General features: G+C 43.5%; 1 protein-coding gene across 1 annotated transcript in view; it reads right to left on the reverse strand.

Annotated features, from left to right (window-relative positions):
- Positions 1-9,002: 9,002 nt before the first annotated feature.
- OSBPL10 (oxysterol binding protein like 10) overlaps positions 9,003-18,465 on the reverse strand; it is a 291,725-nt gene continuing 282,262 nt past the window's right edge. Inside the window, exons 10-12 of the mRNA XM_040636895.1 lie at positions 16,294-16,476; positions 13,731-13,884; positions 9,003-11,348 (exon numbers count right to left, since the gene is read on the reverse strand). Coding sequence (XP_040492829.1) covers positions 11,304-11,348; positions 13,731-13,884; positions 16,294-16,476 — 382 coding nt within the window. The 3' untranslated portion in view covers positions 9,003-11,303. The remainder of the gene's footprint in view (positions 11,349-13,730; positions 13,885-16,293; positions 16,477-18,465) is intronic.

The following is an 18,465-nucleotide window of genomic DNA, read 5'->3' on the forward strand; positions in this document are numbered from 1 at the left end:
AGGACATACTTTTTTAAATGTTTTTATGGCCCCATCTATTGACAAAATGACTACACTGACAGAAGGCAAGCCCACTTTCCATTTTGCATCTTTCAGTTATATATAATTAACTTTTAGGTTTGTAATCTGTTTTTTTTTTTTTAAGATTTTATTTATTTATTTGACAGAGATAAAGACAGCCAGCGAGAGAGGGAACACAGCAGGGGGAGTGGGAGAGGAAGAAGCAGGCTCATAGCAGAGGAGCCTGATGTAGGGCTCGATCACACAACGCCGGGATCACGCCCTGAGCCGAAGGCAGACGCTTAACCGCTGTGCCACCCAGGTGCCCCGTAATCTGTTACTTTTTGTATATGGCTTGAGGTAGGAACCATATACAAACTATATACTAACTTTTCAGTAAGTCTTTGAACTCAAGTAATGTGAGTCCTATACCTTTGTTCAATGGCCTTTTAATACTTACCCTAGGACCACAAGCACACACTGGGTATTTTGGGCAACTCAGTAAATAGTATCATCACCTAACCCGCAACTGACATATCTAGAATTTGTTTAGTTCTTAAGAAGAAATCCAAATGGCAGTATATGCACAGGGACATACTATCAGGTTAGCTAAAATGTATAAAGTGGTGTTAGGATGTACAAAAAGTGCCCTGTATTGCTGGTGGGAACTTAAAACTTTTCAAACCACTCTGAAAATACACATCCCCCATTTCCCAGTAATTCCACTCCTAAATCTGGCAAAAACAGCTGATAGCAAGCAGTATGTTCAAAAAGGGAATAGTATAAAATGAAAAAGAATGAACTACATTGATATGGAATAACTGATCTTAAAAATGAGTTTAAAAGACTAAAGGATTATATAACATGATTTCATTTACACACAGTTAAAAAAAAAACCTAATATATAGTGTTTAACACAATTTTACATCCCTAAATACATTCCTAAAGCTATAAGGCAATGCAGGATGTGACTATTTTTTGTGGAGGTGGAAGGGGTAATAGGGGGCTCTGATTACAAATGGGTAAGTAGAGTGGTTCTGGAGTGATGACCGTGTTAGGTTTCTTGAGTTGGAGGGTGGTTACATGTGTCTGCTTTATTACACTGTACATTTGATTTTTGTATTGTGCTTCTATTATACTGCACACAAAATGAGAGCAAGGTTGCAGACTAGGAAGCTCCAGGCCCTCATTTCTTTCATGAAAGCGTTAAAAACAAGGCAAAGCAAAACCCACCAATGTTCCCAGAAAAACAGCAGTGGTCAAAGCACTGAATAAAGGTCCAGTCAAGACAAAGTCATATTAAAAATGTCATGTTTTTATTCAGCCTTTCTCCACCCCCCTCCACAGTGTGGCATGGTTAGGAGAAAGCAGCCTCCCAGCTCCCAGTGATCTTTCTCAAATAGCAGGGAGCAAGACAGACTTTATTTGCAACATTCTAATGTGTCTCGGGCTGTCTGGTCTCGTTTTCACCTAACTTGGCTCAGGGAAAAGTGCTATAGGCTGAGAAAAGCTACAGAAAGAGGGAGGCATGGCTTATAAAAGCTGCAGGGATACTACAGACCTGGAGATGGGCAGGCACGAAATTATGGGTCCAGGAACAAGAACGGATAAGGCCATGTATAAAGGGAATAAAAAAAAAAAAAAAAGCACAGGGCCCCAGGGAAGACATGGCTAGAAAAGACCTGAGGTGACCTTAAGTAAGTCTCCACCCTGGGCTGATTCCAAGGCTCCAACACTGCAAGTTAATGAAGGTCTTTCTGGCACAGAGCCAGTTTGAAAAGACCGGAAGAGACTTTTCAGATGCCTAATTTTCAGCAAAAGATGACAAGGCATATAAAGAAACAAAAACATGACCTATTCAAAGGAAGAATGTAATGTGACAGGAATCATCCATTAACAAACAGGCATCAGACACACTAAAGATTTTAAACCGTCTTAAATATGCTAAAAGTAAAAACAGTCAAAAAACTGAAAACATGAACAAAGAATATCAACTACGATAGGAATTATCTTTTTAGAAAATCAAATTCTGTGGCTGAAAAATGAAAAGTTCACTGAGGGTTTAACAACACTGGAACAGAAAAATCAGGAAAACCAATCAACTGAAGTTATTTGGTCTCAGGAGAACAAAAAATTTTAGGAATCTGAAAACCACCTACAGGCCACCATTAAACGGATGAAAACACATTATGGGAGTCCCAGAAGAAAAAGAGAAAACTGCAACAAGATTTGAAGAAATAGTGGCAGAAAATTCCCCAAATTTGAGGAAAGGTAGGAATCTACAAATTCAGGAAGTTCAGTGAACTCCCAAGTATGTTAAACCCAAAGGAACCCACAACCACACTGAGACACATTATAATCAAACTGTCAAGAGCAAGAGCATCTTGAAAGCAGCAAGAGAAAAGTGATTTATAATATAAAAGCAAATTGGATTACCAGAGGATTTCTCAGTAGAAACTTATGTCAGGAAGCCGAAGTGCTGAACAAAAATAACTGTAAACCAAGAAATTTATACCTGTCAACACTGCTCTTCAAAAATGGAGAAATTAGGAAATTTCCACATAACAAAAGCTGATGGAGTCCATTACCACTACACTTGCCTACAAAATATTTATCTTTTAAGTAGAAATAGAAGGCTTTAGACATAACTCAAAGGTATACAAAACTATACAGGTAAATACATGGGCAAATATGAAAACCAGTATTATAGTTTTGGTTCATAATTTCAGTCCTGTAATTCTACCGTACTTAAAGTGCATAAAAATAATTATAAATCCTGGATACACATATAAATATGTAATTTGTGACATCAGTAACAAGGGTAGAACTGTAAAGGAGTAGAGTTTATGTGACTGAAGTTAAGTTGATATTAATTTAAAATAGATGGCTATTACTTTAGGACATTCTATGTAATCTCTCTGGTAACCACAAAGAAGACTAGAGAACACAGATAAAAGAAAATGAGAATAAAAATGTAGCAGTACAAAAAATTAAATACAAAGGAATACACATGCATTCAAAGTGAAAGGATGGGAAAACTATTTCATGCAACCAGTAATCAGGATTGGCTATACTAATATCAGACAAACAGAGTCATACATTTATAAGACACAAGGTCATTACATATTGATAAAAATTAATTTGCTACTATAACACAAACATTACAAGCACCAAATATCAGAGCTCCAAAATATATGAAGCAAACATTTGCAAAATTGAAGGAGAAATTGCCCTACAATAATAGGGCCTTCAATACCCCACAATCCATAATAAAGCAACTATGCAGGATCAATAAGGAAATAGAAGACTTGAACAACCCTGTAAGGCCAGCTGGACCTAACATGCTTACACAGATGGTTCCACCCAACAAGAGCAGAATATTCCTTTTTCTCAAGTGTGCATTCTTCAGGACAGACCATGTGCTAGCTCACAAAGCAAGTCAACAAAGTTTAAGACAAACCATTGTGATCTTTTCCAATCACAATTCAAGGAAACTAGAAATCAACAGCAGAAGGAAAACTGGGTAATCCACATACATGTGGAAATTAACACTCTTAATCAGTGGGTCAAAGAAGAAATCACATGAGAAATTAGAACAGAAGACATAAAAATAAAAGCACCAAAATGGGATGCTGTGAAAGCAGTGCTAAAAGGAAATATATAGCTGTAAACACATGTGTAAAGATCTAATATCAACAATCTAATTTTGAACCTTAAGGAACTAAAAGAAAATAAACCCAAGATTAGAGCAGAAATAACTAAAATACAGAAAATACAAAAAAATTAAAAATTGTTTCTTTGAAAAGATCAACAAAATTGACAAAGCATTAACTAGACAGAAAAAAAAATGAAAGTGGGACCATTACAACCAATTTTGTGTAAGCGAAAGGCTTAAAGAGAATAAATACTATGGACAACCGTACATCAATAAATTGGATGGCCTAGATGAATTATACATCAACAAATGGAACAAATTCCTAGAAATATTACCTATGCAAGACTGAATCATGAAGAATCAAAATATGAAGATGACCTATATCCAGAAAGACACTGGATTGCAATTTAAAACCCCCCAAGAAAAATCCAGGACCATAGGACTTCACTGGTGAATTCTACCAAACATTTAAAGAAGAATTACCACCAATCCTCAAACTCTTCCAAAAAACTGAAAAGGGAACATTTCCTAACTCATTCTATGAAGGCAATATCCTGACACCTAAGCCAGAAAAGGACATTACAATAAGGTTATAGATCAGTATCCCTTATGAATATTGATGCAAAAAATCCTCAGTAATAACATTGAATAACATACTAAAAGTATTACATATCATGACAAAGTGGGATTCTCTGAATGCAAGGATGATTCAACATATGAAATCAACGTTATACACCACACTTTACCAGAACAAAGGGAAAAACACATCTCGATAAGATGCATGAAAACAAAATTCAGTGAATCTTTCATGATAACACTGAACAACTAGGAAAAGAAGGATGCTATCTCAACATCATAAAGGCCACATAAGAAAAAATCAGCAAACGAAAGATTGGAAGTTTTTCCTCTTAAAAATCAAGATACCAGCTTTGCCACTTCCATTCATGTATTGGAAGTTCTACCAGAGCTATTAGGCAAGAAAAATAAAAGTCATCCAGATTGGAAAAGAAGTAGTAAAATTGTTCGCAAAAGATTTTAGATCTAGAAAACTCTATAAAGATTCCACAAAAAATTGTTGGAATAAATACAGCAAAGTTGCAGGATACAAAGTCAATACATTAAAATCAGTTGTTTCTGTATTCTAACAATGAAAAGTCCATAAAAGAAATTAAGAAAACAATTCCATTTGCAATAGCATAAGAGTAAAATACTTAGCAATAAACTAAGGAGGCAAAAGTCTTGTTTAGGCATACCTCAGAGATGCTGCAGTGTCAGCTCCAGACCGCCACAACAAAGCAAATATCTCACTAAAGCAAATCAGAGGAACTTCCTGCTTTCTCAGTGCATATAAAAGTTACACCGTACTGTAGTTTATTGTGTGCAACAGCATAATGTCTAAAAAGCAAGGTATGTACCTAAACTAAAAAAATACTTTTTGCTAAGGAAATGCTAACCATCTGAGCTTCCCAGCAAGTCCTAATTTTTTTGCTGGTGAAGATCTTGCTTTGGTGCTGATGTTGATGGCTGCTGACTGATCAGGTTGGTCGTTGCTGAAGATTGGAGTGGTTGTGGCCAATTTCTTAAAATAAGACAACAACCAAGTTTGCTGCATCGATTCTCTCATGAACAATTTCTTTGTAGCGTCTAATGCTATTTGATACCACTTTACCCACACTTCCAAAATTGCAGTCAATTCTCTCAAACCATGCCACCGCTTTATCATCTAAGTTTATGATATTCTAAATCCTTTATTGTCATTTCAACAATTTTCACAGCATCTGCACCAGATATAGGTTCCCCCTCATGAAACCATCCGTAAGATTGCTCAACTGTAAACAGCAACTCTCACCCATTAAAATTTCTTCATGAAATTGTAGCAATCCAATCACATATTCATGCTCCACTTCTACTTCTAGTTCTCTTGCTATTTCCACCACATTTGCGGTTACTTCTACTGAAGTCTTGAACCCCTCGAAGTTATCCCAGGAGGATTGGAATCAACTTTCAAACTCCTGTGAGTGTTGATATTTTGACCTCTTCCTATGAATCATGAATGGTCTTAATGGTGTCTAGAATGGTGATCCTTTCAAGGTTTTCAATGTACTATGCCCAGATCCATCAAAGGAATCACACTATCTATAGCAGTTATAGCCTTACAAAATGTATTTTTAAATAATAAGACTTCAAAATCAAAATTACTCCTTGATCCATGGGCTGCAGAAATGGAGGCTGTATTAGTAGGCATAAAAATAACGTCTTGTATATTTTCATCAGAGTTCTTGGGTAACCAGCTGTATTATCAATGAGCAGTAATATTTTGAAAGGAATCTTTTTTTCTGAGCAGTTCTCAATATTGGTCTTAAAATATTTGGTAAACCATGTTGTATTGATGTGCTGTCATCTAGGCTTTGTTGTTCCATTTCTAGAGGATAGGCAGAGTAGATTTAGCATAAATCTTAAGGGCCCTAAGATTTTTTGAACAGTGAATGAGCATTGGCTTCAACTTAAGTCACCAGGTACATTAACTCCCTTTGAAGCCAGGCATCGACTTCTCCCCTCTAGCTATGAAAGTCCCAGGTGGCATCTTCTCCAATAGATGTCTGTTTCCTCTACACTGCAGATCTGTTGTGTAGTGGAGCCACCTTCATTATCTGAGCTGGATCTTCTGGATAATTTGCTGCAGCTTCTACAACAGCATTTCCTGCTTCCCCTTGCACTTTTACATTATGGCTTCAATTTCTTTCCTTAAACCTCATCAACTACCCTCTGCTAGCTTCAAACTTTTCTTCTGCAGCTTCCTCCCCTCTCTCGGCCTTCCTAGGAGGAGGAGAGTTAGGGTCTTGCTCTGGATTAGGCTTTGGCTTAAGGGACAGTGTTGTGGCTGATTTGACCTTCTGATTTAACTAAAACTTTCTCCATATCAGCAATAAAGCTGTTTTGCTTTCTTATCATTTGTGTTCATTGGAGTAGCACTTTTAATTTCCTTCAAGAACCTTTCCTTTGCATCCACAACTTGGCTAACTGGTGCAAGAGGCCTAGGTTTTGGCCTCTCTCAGTTTTCAACATGCCTTCCTCGCTAAGCGTAATCATTTCTAGCTTCTGATTTAAAGTAAGAGATGGGTGACTCTTTCTTCCACTTGAACACTTAGAGACCATTCAGAGGTTATTATTGTCAATATTGTCTGTCTCAGAATAAGGAGGCCCAAGCAGAGGAAGAGAGGTGGGGGGTCAGATGGTTGGTGTAGCAGCCAGAACATACACAACTTTTAACATTTATCCAATAAGCTTGCCACCTTATTGGGTGTGGTTCATGACACCCCCAAACAGTTACAATAGTAAGATCAAAGATCAGTGATAACAGATCACCATAACAAGTAAAATGAAAAAGATTAAAATATTGCAAAAATTACCAAAATGTGACACAGAGACAATAGCAAATGCTATTGGAAAAATGGTGCTGATAGCCCTACCTTAAGCAAGTCTGCCACAAACCTTCAACTATAAAAAAAGCAGTATCTGCAAAGCACAATGAAACAAAATGCAATAAAACGAAAACTAAAAACCACAAAATATTTCTGAAGAAATGGAAGATGAAATAAGTAAATGGAAAGACCACCTGTGTTTATGGATTAGAAGACAATATTGTTGTCAATACCATGCAAGGTAATCTACAGAGTCAGTGCAATGCCTGACCTATTAAAATTCCAGCGATGTTTTAAACAAATCTAGAAAATTCCATCCTAAAATTCATATGGAATCTCAAGGGACCCTTCGTAGCCAAAACAACCTTGAAAAAGAAAAAAAGTTGAAAGTCTCCCACTTCCTATTTTCAAAATTTTCAAAAAGCTATAGTAATCAAAACAGTCTGGTACTGGCATGAAAATAGATACAGACCAATGTAATAGAACGATGGGCCCAGGAATAAGCCCTTGCATCTTGGTCAAATGATTTTTGGTAGGGGTACCAATACCATTCAATGGAGAAAGGAGAGTCTTTTCTTCAAATGGTCCTAGGAAAACAAGATATCCATATGCTAAATAATGAAACTGGACCTTTACTTAACACCATATACAAAAATTAACTTAAAATGGATCAAAACCCTAAACATAAGAGCTTAAAGTATAAAACCGTTAGAAGAAAACTTAGAGGAAAAACTACATGGGGGTGCCTGGGTGGCTCAGTTAAGCGTCTCCCTTCAGCTTGAGTCATGATTCGAGGGTCCTGGGATCAAGCCCCGTGTTGGATTCCTGCTCAGTGGGGGAGACTCTGCATCTTCCTCTCCCTCTGCCCCTCCCCCAACTCTTGCTCTCTCTCGTTCTCTCAAATAAATAAAATCTTAGGGAAGAAAAAGAAAAGCTCCATGAAGTTAGATTTGTCAACGATTTCTTGGATAGGACGATAAAAGTACAAGCTACAAAAGAAAAAGAGATAAACTGGACTCCACCAAAATTAAATACTTTTGTACATCATGGACCCTATCAACAGGGTAAAAAGGCAACCTACAGAATGGAAGAAGCATTATATATCTGATAAAATTATAAATCAGAAATTATATATCTGATAAAGAATATTCAGAATTTATAAAGAACTCCTAAAACTCCACACATAAAACCCAATTAGAAAATGGGCAAAGGACTTAAGACATTTCTCCAAAGAAGATATAGAAATGGCCAATAAGCACATGAGAAGATGCTCAACATCACTAATCATTAAAGAAATGCAAATCAAAACCCCAATGAGATGGCACTTCACACCCTTTATGATGATTATTATAAAAAAAAAACAAGTGTTGGGGAGAATGTGGAAAAACTCAAACCCTTACGCATTTCTGGTAGGACTGCAAAATGATGTAAGCACTGTGGAAAGCAGTATCGCAGGTACTCAAAAGTTAAACATGGAATTTTCATATGGTATAGTACTTCTACTTCTGGATACGTATATCCCCAAAAGAACTAAAAGCAGATATTACTCAGATATTTGCACTCCCAGGTTCACAACAGCATTATTCACAATAGTCAAAAGATATAAACAACTCCAATGTTCATGGACAGGTAAAGAGAGAACAAAATATGGTATATAAACATACAATGGAATATTATTCAGCCCTAAAAAGAAAGGAAATTCTAATAAAATTTGAACACACTATGCCAAGTAAAATAAGCCAGGCACAAAAGGACAGGTGTAGAATGATTCCACTTATATGAGGTACTTAACAGTAATCAATAAAAACCAAGTAAAATGGCGGTTGTTAAGGGTTGCAGAGATGGGGGGTAGGAGTGCAGAGTCATCATTTAATGTGCAGGGAGTTGCAATTTGGGAAGTTGTAAAGTATGGACACAGATGGTTGTGCTGGTTACACAATACTGGGAATGTATTTAATGCCAATGAACCGTATACTTAAAAATTGCTAAAATGGTAAATTCTATGTTTAATACGTATTTTGCCACAATGAAAGACTAAAACAAAATGTGAATTCAGCAAAAAAGAATAGGAAAGTGAACAAATAGAGTAACTCATAATATAGATTGACCCGTAAACAAAATGTTAGCTTAAAGAGGCAAAACCAAGCATGTTCTTTATAAGTACACTTAGCGTGTGTGATGGTTTAAAAAAAAAAATTACTCCAAGAATCAGGACAGTGGTAGTGTTCTCTCTATGGTCAAGGAGGGGGATACAATTCTGTAGGGACACAAATATGGCATTTAAGGTACTAGCAAACTTGGGTGTCTTCCCTTAAGCACTGGGTACATGGGTGTTTATTCTTGGAACTGTAATATATTTTATATAAATCTTCTGTATATATTTCACAATTTTTTATAAGGGCAAATTGAACCCTCTCCCACCTAAAACAGAAAAGAAAGTGAACCCTGTCCATGTTTAATTTCCCAGATGGTTCAAACCTCTTCGGCGTAACATAAGACTGGAAAAATCTAAAACACACCACAGTGATTATTTTGCAGTCTTGTCTTTGAAGATTTTCTCCCTCAAAATAGAATATATTCTGTTTTTCCTTCTCAGAGATAAAATGGTTCCACACAGTTTATTCTCCCAGATGTTTTAAGACTACGAACCTGGACAGGCCTACTGCGTTAGGACTTTAGCTGGTAGGCACTTCTCACAAACCGGAACATTCACCAGATAGGAGTTAAATGTTCCTATGAATTTGTCAGAACATTTCCATAAATACTGTGTATCTGGTAGATTTTTTTTTTACTGTGTTTAAAACACTGTTTTGATCTAAATATGATTGCTGTTCACATCAAATTAGCAATATCTAACCAATAAAATCTGAGCTCATTCAGAGCCATCAGTTCCAACTGAAATTTTGGATCCCTAAAAATAAAATACAGACACACAGACAGGTATAGTACTTAATTGAAATATATTGTCTAATATCTACAAAGTGAACAATTGGTCTTAAGAAAGCAGACAAAAGGCACAAAATCAGTATTACTACAGAGAAGCATTCATGCTACTGGATTTTTATAAATATTCTGAGTGGCACAGTAAAAAATAAATTAAGCATTGAGCAAAAAATCAAATACTTCATTTTTTCCTTGCTTTATATTCTAGTCATGTCTTGACCTCATTTGTAAAGGCTGAGGACTGACATTCAGCTGAAACCATGGAACACTTTTGCAGTCTTTATGTGTATGTCATTTAATCACAGTGGTTTTCTTGCCGAGTTTGGGTCAAACAAGAGAGGCGCACTTAAAAAAAACCCACAGGAAATTATTTTCTCTTTCCCCAAACTAAATACAAAATCGAGGCTGGGGTGGTGCGGTTTTGTATACGCACACGTGTATTTAACTCCGAAAGCCCTTTTTCATCACAAAAGTAGTGAAGTCTTCATCTGACTTGTTTTCTACTGTAAAAGGAGCGGCTTCTGAAAAATGTCTAACTAATGCTTTGCACATGAGAAATTGTCAGAAAGATTCTGGGGCAAGGAGATGGGAGGAAAATTCCAAGGCGGGCCTGCTTCTCCCAAGGGCGCTCCATCTTGGAAGGCTCTGGCATAAACCTCTAACAGCTTCTTGCCCCCTTCGCCATTCAGCAGGAACAGTTTCCCGTTCTTGAGTAAGGACAAACGAAATGCTAAAGTGGGGAGGGAGGTGGGAATCACAACAAAAATTGTGAAGGGACAGCCACCTACCCTTCTAAAGCCACGTTCTACCATATGGACACCACCCGGACCATGCCAGTTCACCTCTGCTTTGACAGGAGTTGACGACACGAGAATACTTTCGTGAGTGCAAAACGTTTTTGGCAAAGTGAAAAATAGAAAACCTCAAACCTCATTGATAAAAAGGAGCTCATAATTACCCACTTAAATCTTGGTAAGTGCAGTATTTACATGTGTGATAATACCCAGCAGACATGTGTCTATAGTGCACGTGTGTGGACATACAGTGTACTGAGAGCTCACACACAGACCTGCGTACACACACGTGCCCCCAATGGCTCTTGAATCAATTCAATCCTAGAGTAGTTTGGTGGTGCGTTTTTCACAGTATAGCCTTTCTCTCTCAGGTACCATTTCTTGAATGATATCAAGAGGTCTCGGTGAATACCAGCAGAACCTTGACACTGTACCACTTTAATTCCTACAAAAACAGGGCTATTCTGAAAGCTCTGCACCTCCACCCCATCAGTGTGCCTTCCAAAGAGGATTGAAGTACACCCAGCCGTCACCCTGCAAGACAAGGAAGGAGACATTTATGAGGACCTCTCAGCTGGGCAAGGGGAGAAGCAAAGACAGTTCCCCAGCCTCTGCTGGGCTAGAAGCGGGGTACCAAGCAAAGCAGTGCTCTGTTAGCATCTGTTCAGGGGTGCCGTGTGTGTGTGTGTGTGTGTGTGTGTGTGTGTGTGCGCGCGCGCGCATGCGTGCGTGTTCTGGTAGCTCACAGCCACGCCATGCCGGTGGTCTCACTCCCCCTCCTTGGCCCGGCTGCTTTGGAGAGACCATACATCCTCACATCTTGGCATTTCAGGAGGAAACCCCACAAAATAACCAAAATAACATAAGAAGGGGAGCTTACATCATGTAAGATTAGCTGCCAGAAAGCTCTTTGAAACAGTGGGGCAAGACAAAAAAGGAGGGTGGTCGGATGACCGGACAGGAGAGAGGAGGCCAGGCCTGCCTCCGAGGAGCTGGCCCAAGCAGTGATTCATGGCCCGGCGGCCTGGAAGGGACTGCCCAGCCACGGCTCCCTGCAGCAGGCAGCGGTCACAAGTCAGCACACGCAAGACACGACACCGAGTGTCAGAGAAAGGGCCAGAATCAGAGCGGGACACGCAACCTGGGGCTTACCTAGGAGGGACTGTACTGAATGGTAACGATTCTGGTATTGGGATGATTTGTATTCTTTACATATCCTCAAGCTTTCTGTTACGAACATTCTGGCTTTTATCAAACCCAGGAAGAGCTGTGTGGGGTTTTCTGTTGTTGTCATCTTTTGGGTTTTTCTACATCCAACTTTTCCCAGAAGCCAGGCAAACTAGTTGTCTCCGAGAGACCAGATGCACCTCACAAAAGGATCCTTGGCGGATTTTGTCACGGTTAATTTTGTGTATTAACTTGCCTGGCCACGGCGCCCAGATCACACACTCCCTCGGGATGCGTCCGTGAGGGTGTTTCCAGATGGGATACTGAGCACTGGGCCGGCTGCTCTCCCTCGCTAGAGCGGTGGGCATGGCCCACTCAGGGCCTGAACACAAAAACGGCCGAGGAAGGAAGGAAGGAGGAATTCACCCTCCTTTCTTTTTCTGCCTCACTTCTTGGGGTGGGGACAAGCTCATCTCCCGCCCTTGGACCGGCCTTTCCACCACTGGCTCCCCTGGTTCTCAGGCCTTCGGACTCGAACTGAATCACACCACCGGCTTTCCCGGGGTCTTCAGCTTACCCACAGCAGATTCTGAGGCTTTTCAGCCTCCAAAAGCTCATGAGCCGGTTCCTCAGAACAAATCGCTCTGGATTTACATCTCCTGCTCCCGCTTCTGCTGTTTCTCTGGAGAACCCTGGCTGACACAGATCCGCCCCGCCTAGGCCAGGCTCCCAGCCCCGGTTCTCGCTCACAGCCTCCTGAGGCAGCTCGAGCGGGCTTCCCGTCTGAACCAGCCTCCGGCCTGGAAGTCTCTGTGCTCCTGCCTGTGGGGACAACTGCGGCTGCTTCTGTTCCCGACCGGACATCCACCTCCCAGTTCCTATCTCCCCCTGCCGCCTTCCTGCGACACAGTCACCCTTCCTTGTAGCTCAGGTCAGACACCAGCAGCACCTGGGCCCAAGAGAGCCTAGACATACGTCCATCGGCTGGCAGTGTTTCAACTTGTTAAAATTCCTTGCTACCATGTCACTATCGATTCCTCACTTCTTGTGAAGAATGGGACAGTCTGTGGTCGCCTGGGGGTTAAGTGGCCTCCACTCCCTTTATGGACACCTGTGTCTGCCCCAGTCCTCACGGGTCCTTCTCTCATCAATGCTGCCAGGCTCCTGAGGGCCTCCATTAAAAATTGTGGCTCCCACACGTCTGTTATTTCCAATTCTGTTCTCAGAAAGCTTCCCGACTGCTCCACAAACAACTTCATAAGAACCTCAACGGGGCACACGGTACCTCGCCTGCTTGCCAGGGGGGTGGGCAACCCGGTGGCTACTACTCTTCCAGTGTCGCTTTCCTGGGTGACAGCAGCGGCACTGAGGACACAGGACTCACTGGCATGTCCATCCCCTTTGGCCCATTCGAGGTGCTTCACGGCTAAGGTGTTACTAATGATAAAGTAGTGGGGGGTGTGTTTTTGGTTTTGTTTGTTTTTGAAATAGGACAGCATCTGCCCCCTTCCTTCCTTGTGCTCCCCGTCAGGCCGATGGGCTGTTCGGACGGAAGATGTCAGCGGGGAAGCATCGGGCGCTCAGTTCTGCCCCTAGGACGGCCCGGCCCAAAGCTGCAGCCAGATCAAGGCCGCCCCAAACCTTCCCAGGAGCTCCCCTGCATCCTCATCCATCCAAACGGCTGCATTGGCAAGACAAACCCATCTGCCCCTCTCCCGGGACCAGTCCCCAAAGACAGGCGGCAGTTACCTCCTGGATGAAATACTTGGGCTGCCACGGCGTGTGGAGGGTCTCCCGTTTCCGTTCCTCCACCCGCTGCTTCTCCTCCAGGCGCCGCTTCTGCTCAGTGGCGGCATCAATGTCCCCCAGCCGCAGGTATCTGGTCACCTCCTGCCAGAGGTTCCTGGGGAAGCATGGAGGAGAGGAAGCGGTCAGGCAGGGACAGCCGGCTTGACAGGGGTGGCTCTCAGCAAGAGCTGAGGTGGGGAGGGCACCCGGGCAGGGGGAGCGCATTCCGGGTACCTCCAAGACCCCTAGAGCCAGGATGAGAACCCAGGGCTGACGGGTGCCCAAGTCTCCAGTCCCCCCTTGTCCTGAGCGGCATGCCTCCCGCAGGGCTCTGAATGTCTAGCAACTGAATCTAGCAGCAACAGCAGTAGCGGCCGGTATTACTACTGCTACCATCACAACCGCAATCATAGCATCTCGTATTTCTCATCTTACATATATACGAGCTCATTTCACCATCACCACACCCCAGGGGTACGGATGCTATATCACCATCTACATTTTAAAGAGAAAAATAAGATCCACGCAAAGTGCCGGGCCCAAGGTCAGCAAGCTGATAAATACGAACAACGGCTGCTGATCCACAGGGGAACCCGGTATTAGGAGTTGTAGACTGGGGTGAGTGGGCGTGTGTGTAGCTGGCAGGATCCAGCATGCCCCCGTGTCTACATGGAAAATTACTCCTCTGCCTCCTTCATTCATTCCTTGCAGAAGGCAGCCTAGACTGGCTCCTGTCTGAGGTATAGCTTTCCGCCTCCGGAATGTCCCAGGACCATTCCTGATTCATCCTCTGCTCTAGAAGGGGAGGAGAGGGACTGAGATAAAGCAGGATACCAGCCCCTGGGCACTTCCTCATGCAAACGCATGGGGCAATTTGGGATTTTGCATAAAAGGAGCTATCAGTATTCTCCGCTGGGAGGACCCCCTCCCTGACTTTGGGGAAAACACCCCTCTGCAGCCAGGAGTAAGCAAACATTCCATAATTAGATCCATGGCCGGGAGCACTCCCATGGTGGAGTACCCTTGGCCTTGTCCTGGAGAGGGCCTGGAACAGCAGGAAGCCAGAGTGTTACCATGATGAAGCCAAAAAATGGCGGACAAGGCTGCCAGCAATGGGGGGACAAGGAGCAGCCCCTTCTGAGACGGATCAGAATCAGGCAGCCAACAAGGGGTGAGCTCCTCCTGTAAGTGCAGCCTGCCCACCAGACTTGTCCTGAGTCCGACCATACACAGCCCCGGGCAGAAATGGCTCCCATTTACAGCAGGAGAAACTTCTGGAACTGGACTATAAAGCCAGGTCCAACTGGCCAAAACAATGAGGTGATGGGAAGAAAGAGTGAGGGGAAGGTGATGGGTCAAATCACGACCTTTTCATCACCCATTTTCATCACCCACTCCCTCCACACACATCTAGAGCTGAGGGAGAAGCTGGGTACAAGGACATCCAAGGTGGGGTGCTCTCAAGGGCAGGACCTCCCATGACTGAGTCTCAACATAAGCTAGTGGTCCCAAATTTAGAGGGCAGAGACCTCTCAAAGAGGTCAGCAAATATCTTCTTTAAAGGGCCAGAGAGCAAACACTGTAGGCTTTGCCGGCCATATGGTCTTGATCACAACCGCTTCAATGCCATACAAAGGCAGCCGTAAGCAATACGTAAATCGATGATCACGGCTGTGGTCCCTCAAAATTCTATAAAAATCCAACATGGGCTGGACGTGGCCCATGAGCCATAGTCAGCTAACCTCCTAGACTAAAAACTTAAAAAAGGCATATTCTAAGAAGATTCTGCTTCTGTACCTGCATAAACCCCCGTTTAAGCGGCCGCGGTATATTCACACCACGGAGTGGACATACTAATTGGGTGGATACTCCCCAGTGCACTTAACCACTCTCCTATTGTTGAACAGGTAAATGGTTTCTCCTTCTTCATTATTTAGTTTTCTTTTTAGAAAAAAATACCCAATTTTATCTTTAAAACCTTTTCTGAATTTAAAAATTCTCCTTCAGAATAGATCCCCAAAGATGGAATACAAAATTCAAGCGAATTCAGGAATTTGGAGTTACGGACCCCTGCAGCTGCCCTACACGTATTCTCACTGTGAGCGTAGGGTACAGAGTGTTGATTTGATCCCCTTCTTGCCACTGCTGGATTTTTTTTTAAAATCGTGTCTCTAATCTCGTGAGAAAAAAACAGTATCTCATGGCTTCTAGGCACAGTTCTTTGATGACCAGCAACCCTGTATTTAACGGCAGTCAAGCAACAGAGGAGCTGAGTTGACAAACTCTTAGGACGGGCATTAAAAGTCTACTGCAGGCTCTCCTCACAACCCACCCCTACCTACAGAACAGAACTGAAAGCTTCAAAGGATCTGCTCTTAAGCCACACGCAGGGAGAAATTCAAGAACAGTATTCCTGGCCCATTTCCATCAGCTGAGCGCTCAGTGGCTTCTTCTCCCTCCCTTTTATTTCGGTCAGGTGCTGAGAAGAGCCAAGCCCAGAAGAAACACCCCGCCCGGTTCCCACCTGGACTCCATGGGCCCCTGCTTCTCCAGGGGTCTGATCTTCTTGGGGTACACTGGCAGTGTGGTGGTGTCGATGACCCTGGTCTCCCCGCTGTTGTACGTGAACTCTAAGGTGCCGTTCCATTCCCCGTGGGCTTTACAAACGACGGTGTTGGTTGGGTTGTGCTTCACTTCTGCTGTGACCCTGAATGAATGAAGGAGTCAAATGAACACCCTTCATGAGATTATCAAAACAGAGACTCACACTTCAGAAGGTGGATTCACACGCAGAGATTCCTTTTCATGGGGTCGCAAGGCGGAGGGATTGTTTTTTGCCATTTTTCTTAAAGACTAGCTCTTAAAGGGGCGCCTGGGTGGCTCAGTCGGTTAAGCGTCTGCCTTCGGCTCAGGTCATGCTCCCAGGGTCCTGCGATCGAGCCCCATATGGGGCTCCCTGCTCAGCAGGGAGTCTGCTACTCCTTCCCCTTTTGCCCCTCCCCCTGCTCATGCTCTCCCTCTCACTCTCAAATAAATAAAATATTCAAAAAGAAAAAAAAAAAGACTAGCTCTCTTAAAATGTGACCTAATATTCTTGATCGGAGAAAGCAAGCATCGGTAGAGAGACTGGTGAGATGCGAATGAAGTCTGTACCTTGGTTGATCGCAATGCAGCAATGTTAATTGCTTAATTGTGGTAAATGCACAAAGGTGATATGTTTTTATTGCGGTGGAAATCAAGCAATTCAGTAGAAACAAACATATACTTCTCCTCCCTTAAATAGCATCGAACAGTGCTACAATTTAACCCCCAACAGGGCATGAGAGTACACCCAGAACCGCGGGCCAAACGGGACTGCCCATCCTCTGCCTGAGATCGCACGGAAAAAGGAGGGAACCGTTCACCCCGCCATCTGCACGTTCCTCTGAACGAAGGCTAAGCAAAACCTCCACTCTCGGCACTGAACGCCGTCCTCCTCCCAGCAGCAGCTCCCAGACCACCTTTACCAGGGTCTTTGTGGAGGTCTGTGCCCTCCCCTGTTTCTCCCGCCTGGCCTCAGGGGCTCCAGGTCTCCAGCTCTGGGAGAAAGCGGACCCCACCTCCCTCTCCACCTTGAAGCTTGCTGCACGGTCAGCGTCCCGCGGTGCAAACAGGATAGCTGGTCCGAAGCAGCCAAGGGTAGGAAGGAGCTAAGCTCGCCTCTTTCGAACGGCCCAGCTCAGGCTGAGCCCGGAGTTTTCAAACACAGGCTTGGAAGCTCTCTCCCTGACTCTGAGCACAGCCATGGCTCCTGGGTGCTGAGGCCAAGGCTCGTGGGAGGCATCAGGAATCTTCTGGCTGCATGTAGGGGAAGGGTGCTAGCGGGGTGCTGGCGAAGCTTTAACAACTCGTTCTCCAGAGGGAAAAACACCTGATTTGTACTCTTTTGCCATCTTCGGGGGTGCCCTCCACCGCAGATCTCAAGCTACTGCCAGGGTCCGAGGGACCGTGGAGCTGTGGAGAAACGCACACCATCAGCCCGCGCGAGCCAGTGCGCGTGGCTCCCACACAGCCACGGGGGGCACCCCTCTCCCGGGTGTCAGCTGACACCTCGCACGAACGCCATACAGAACAAGGCTCTCCAAGAACAAGGGCCGAGGTGGGAGCTGGCTTATACAGTGAGCTCTAACGGCAGCGCTGACAACTCAAGGCCTCCCTCAAACAGCAGGCGTTTCCTTCGATTTCTTAGGATCAGGCTTCCCAGCTTCCAAAGTGGTCCTGATTTCATAGGTGCTTCGGGGTTCGGGGTATTTCACGGAACCAACTTAACATGAAATGAGCTCTCAGGGGGCCCCTGGGTGGCTCAGTCGATTAAGCATCTGCCTTCAGCTCAGGTCATGATCCCAGCGTCCTGGCATCGAGCCCCGTATCAGGCTCCCTGCTCAGTGGGGAGTCTGCTTCTCCCTCTCCCTCTGCCCCTCCCCCTGCTTGTGCGCGCTCTCTCTCTCTCTCTCTCTCAAATACATAAAAATGCTCTCAGGCAGCATCTGAGCTCACAGATGGAATTGCTTCAGAGCAGAGAAACGGGCTGTGGCCTCAGAAGGGAGAGGTTCTCTTAAGAAATGGAAGCAGCTTTTATTCTCAGGTGTGGGTCCTGTGAATCTCTCACCAAAGGATTTCACTGGAAGGGTGGATCGGGGAGGGCTTAGAAAAAACT

This window comes from Ursus maritimus, unplaced genomic scaffold (genome assembly GCF_017311325.1).
Source record: "Ursus maritimus isolate PB19 unplaced genomic scaffold, ASM1731132v1 scaffold_20, whole genome shotgun sequence".
In the NCBI taxonomy this organism is placed as follows: Eukaryota; Metazoa; Chordata; class Mammalia; order Carnivora; family Ursidae; genus Ursus; species Ursus maritimus.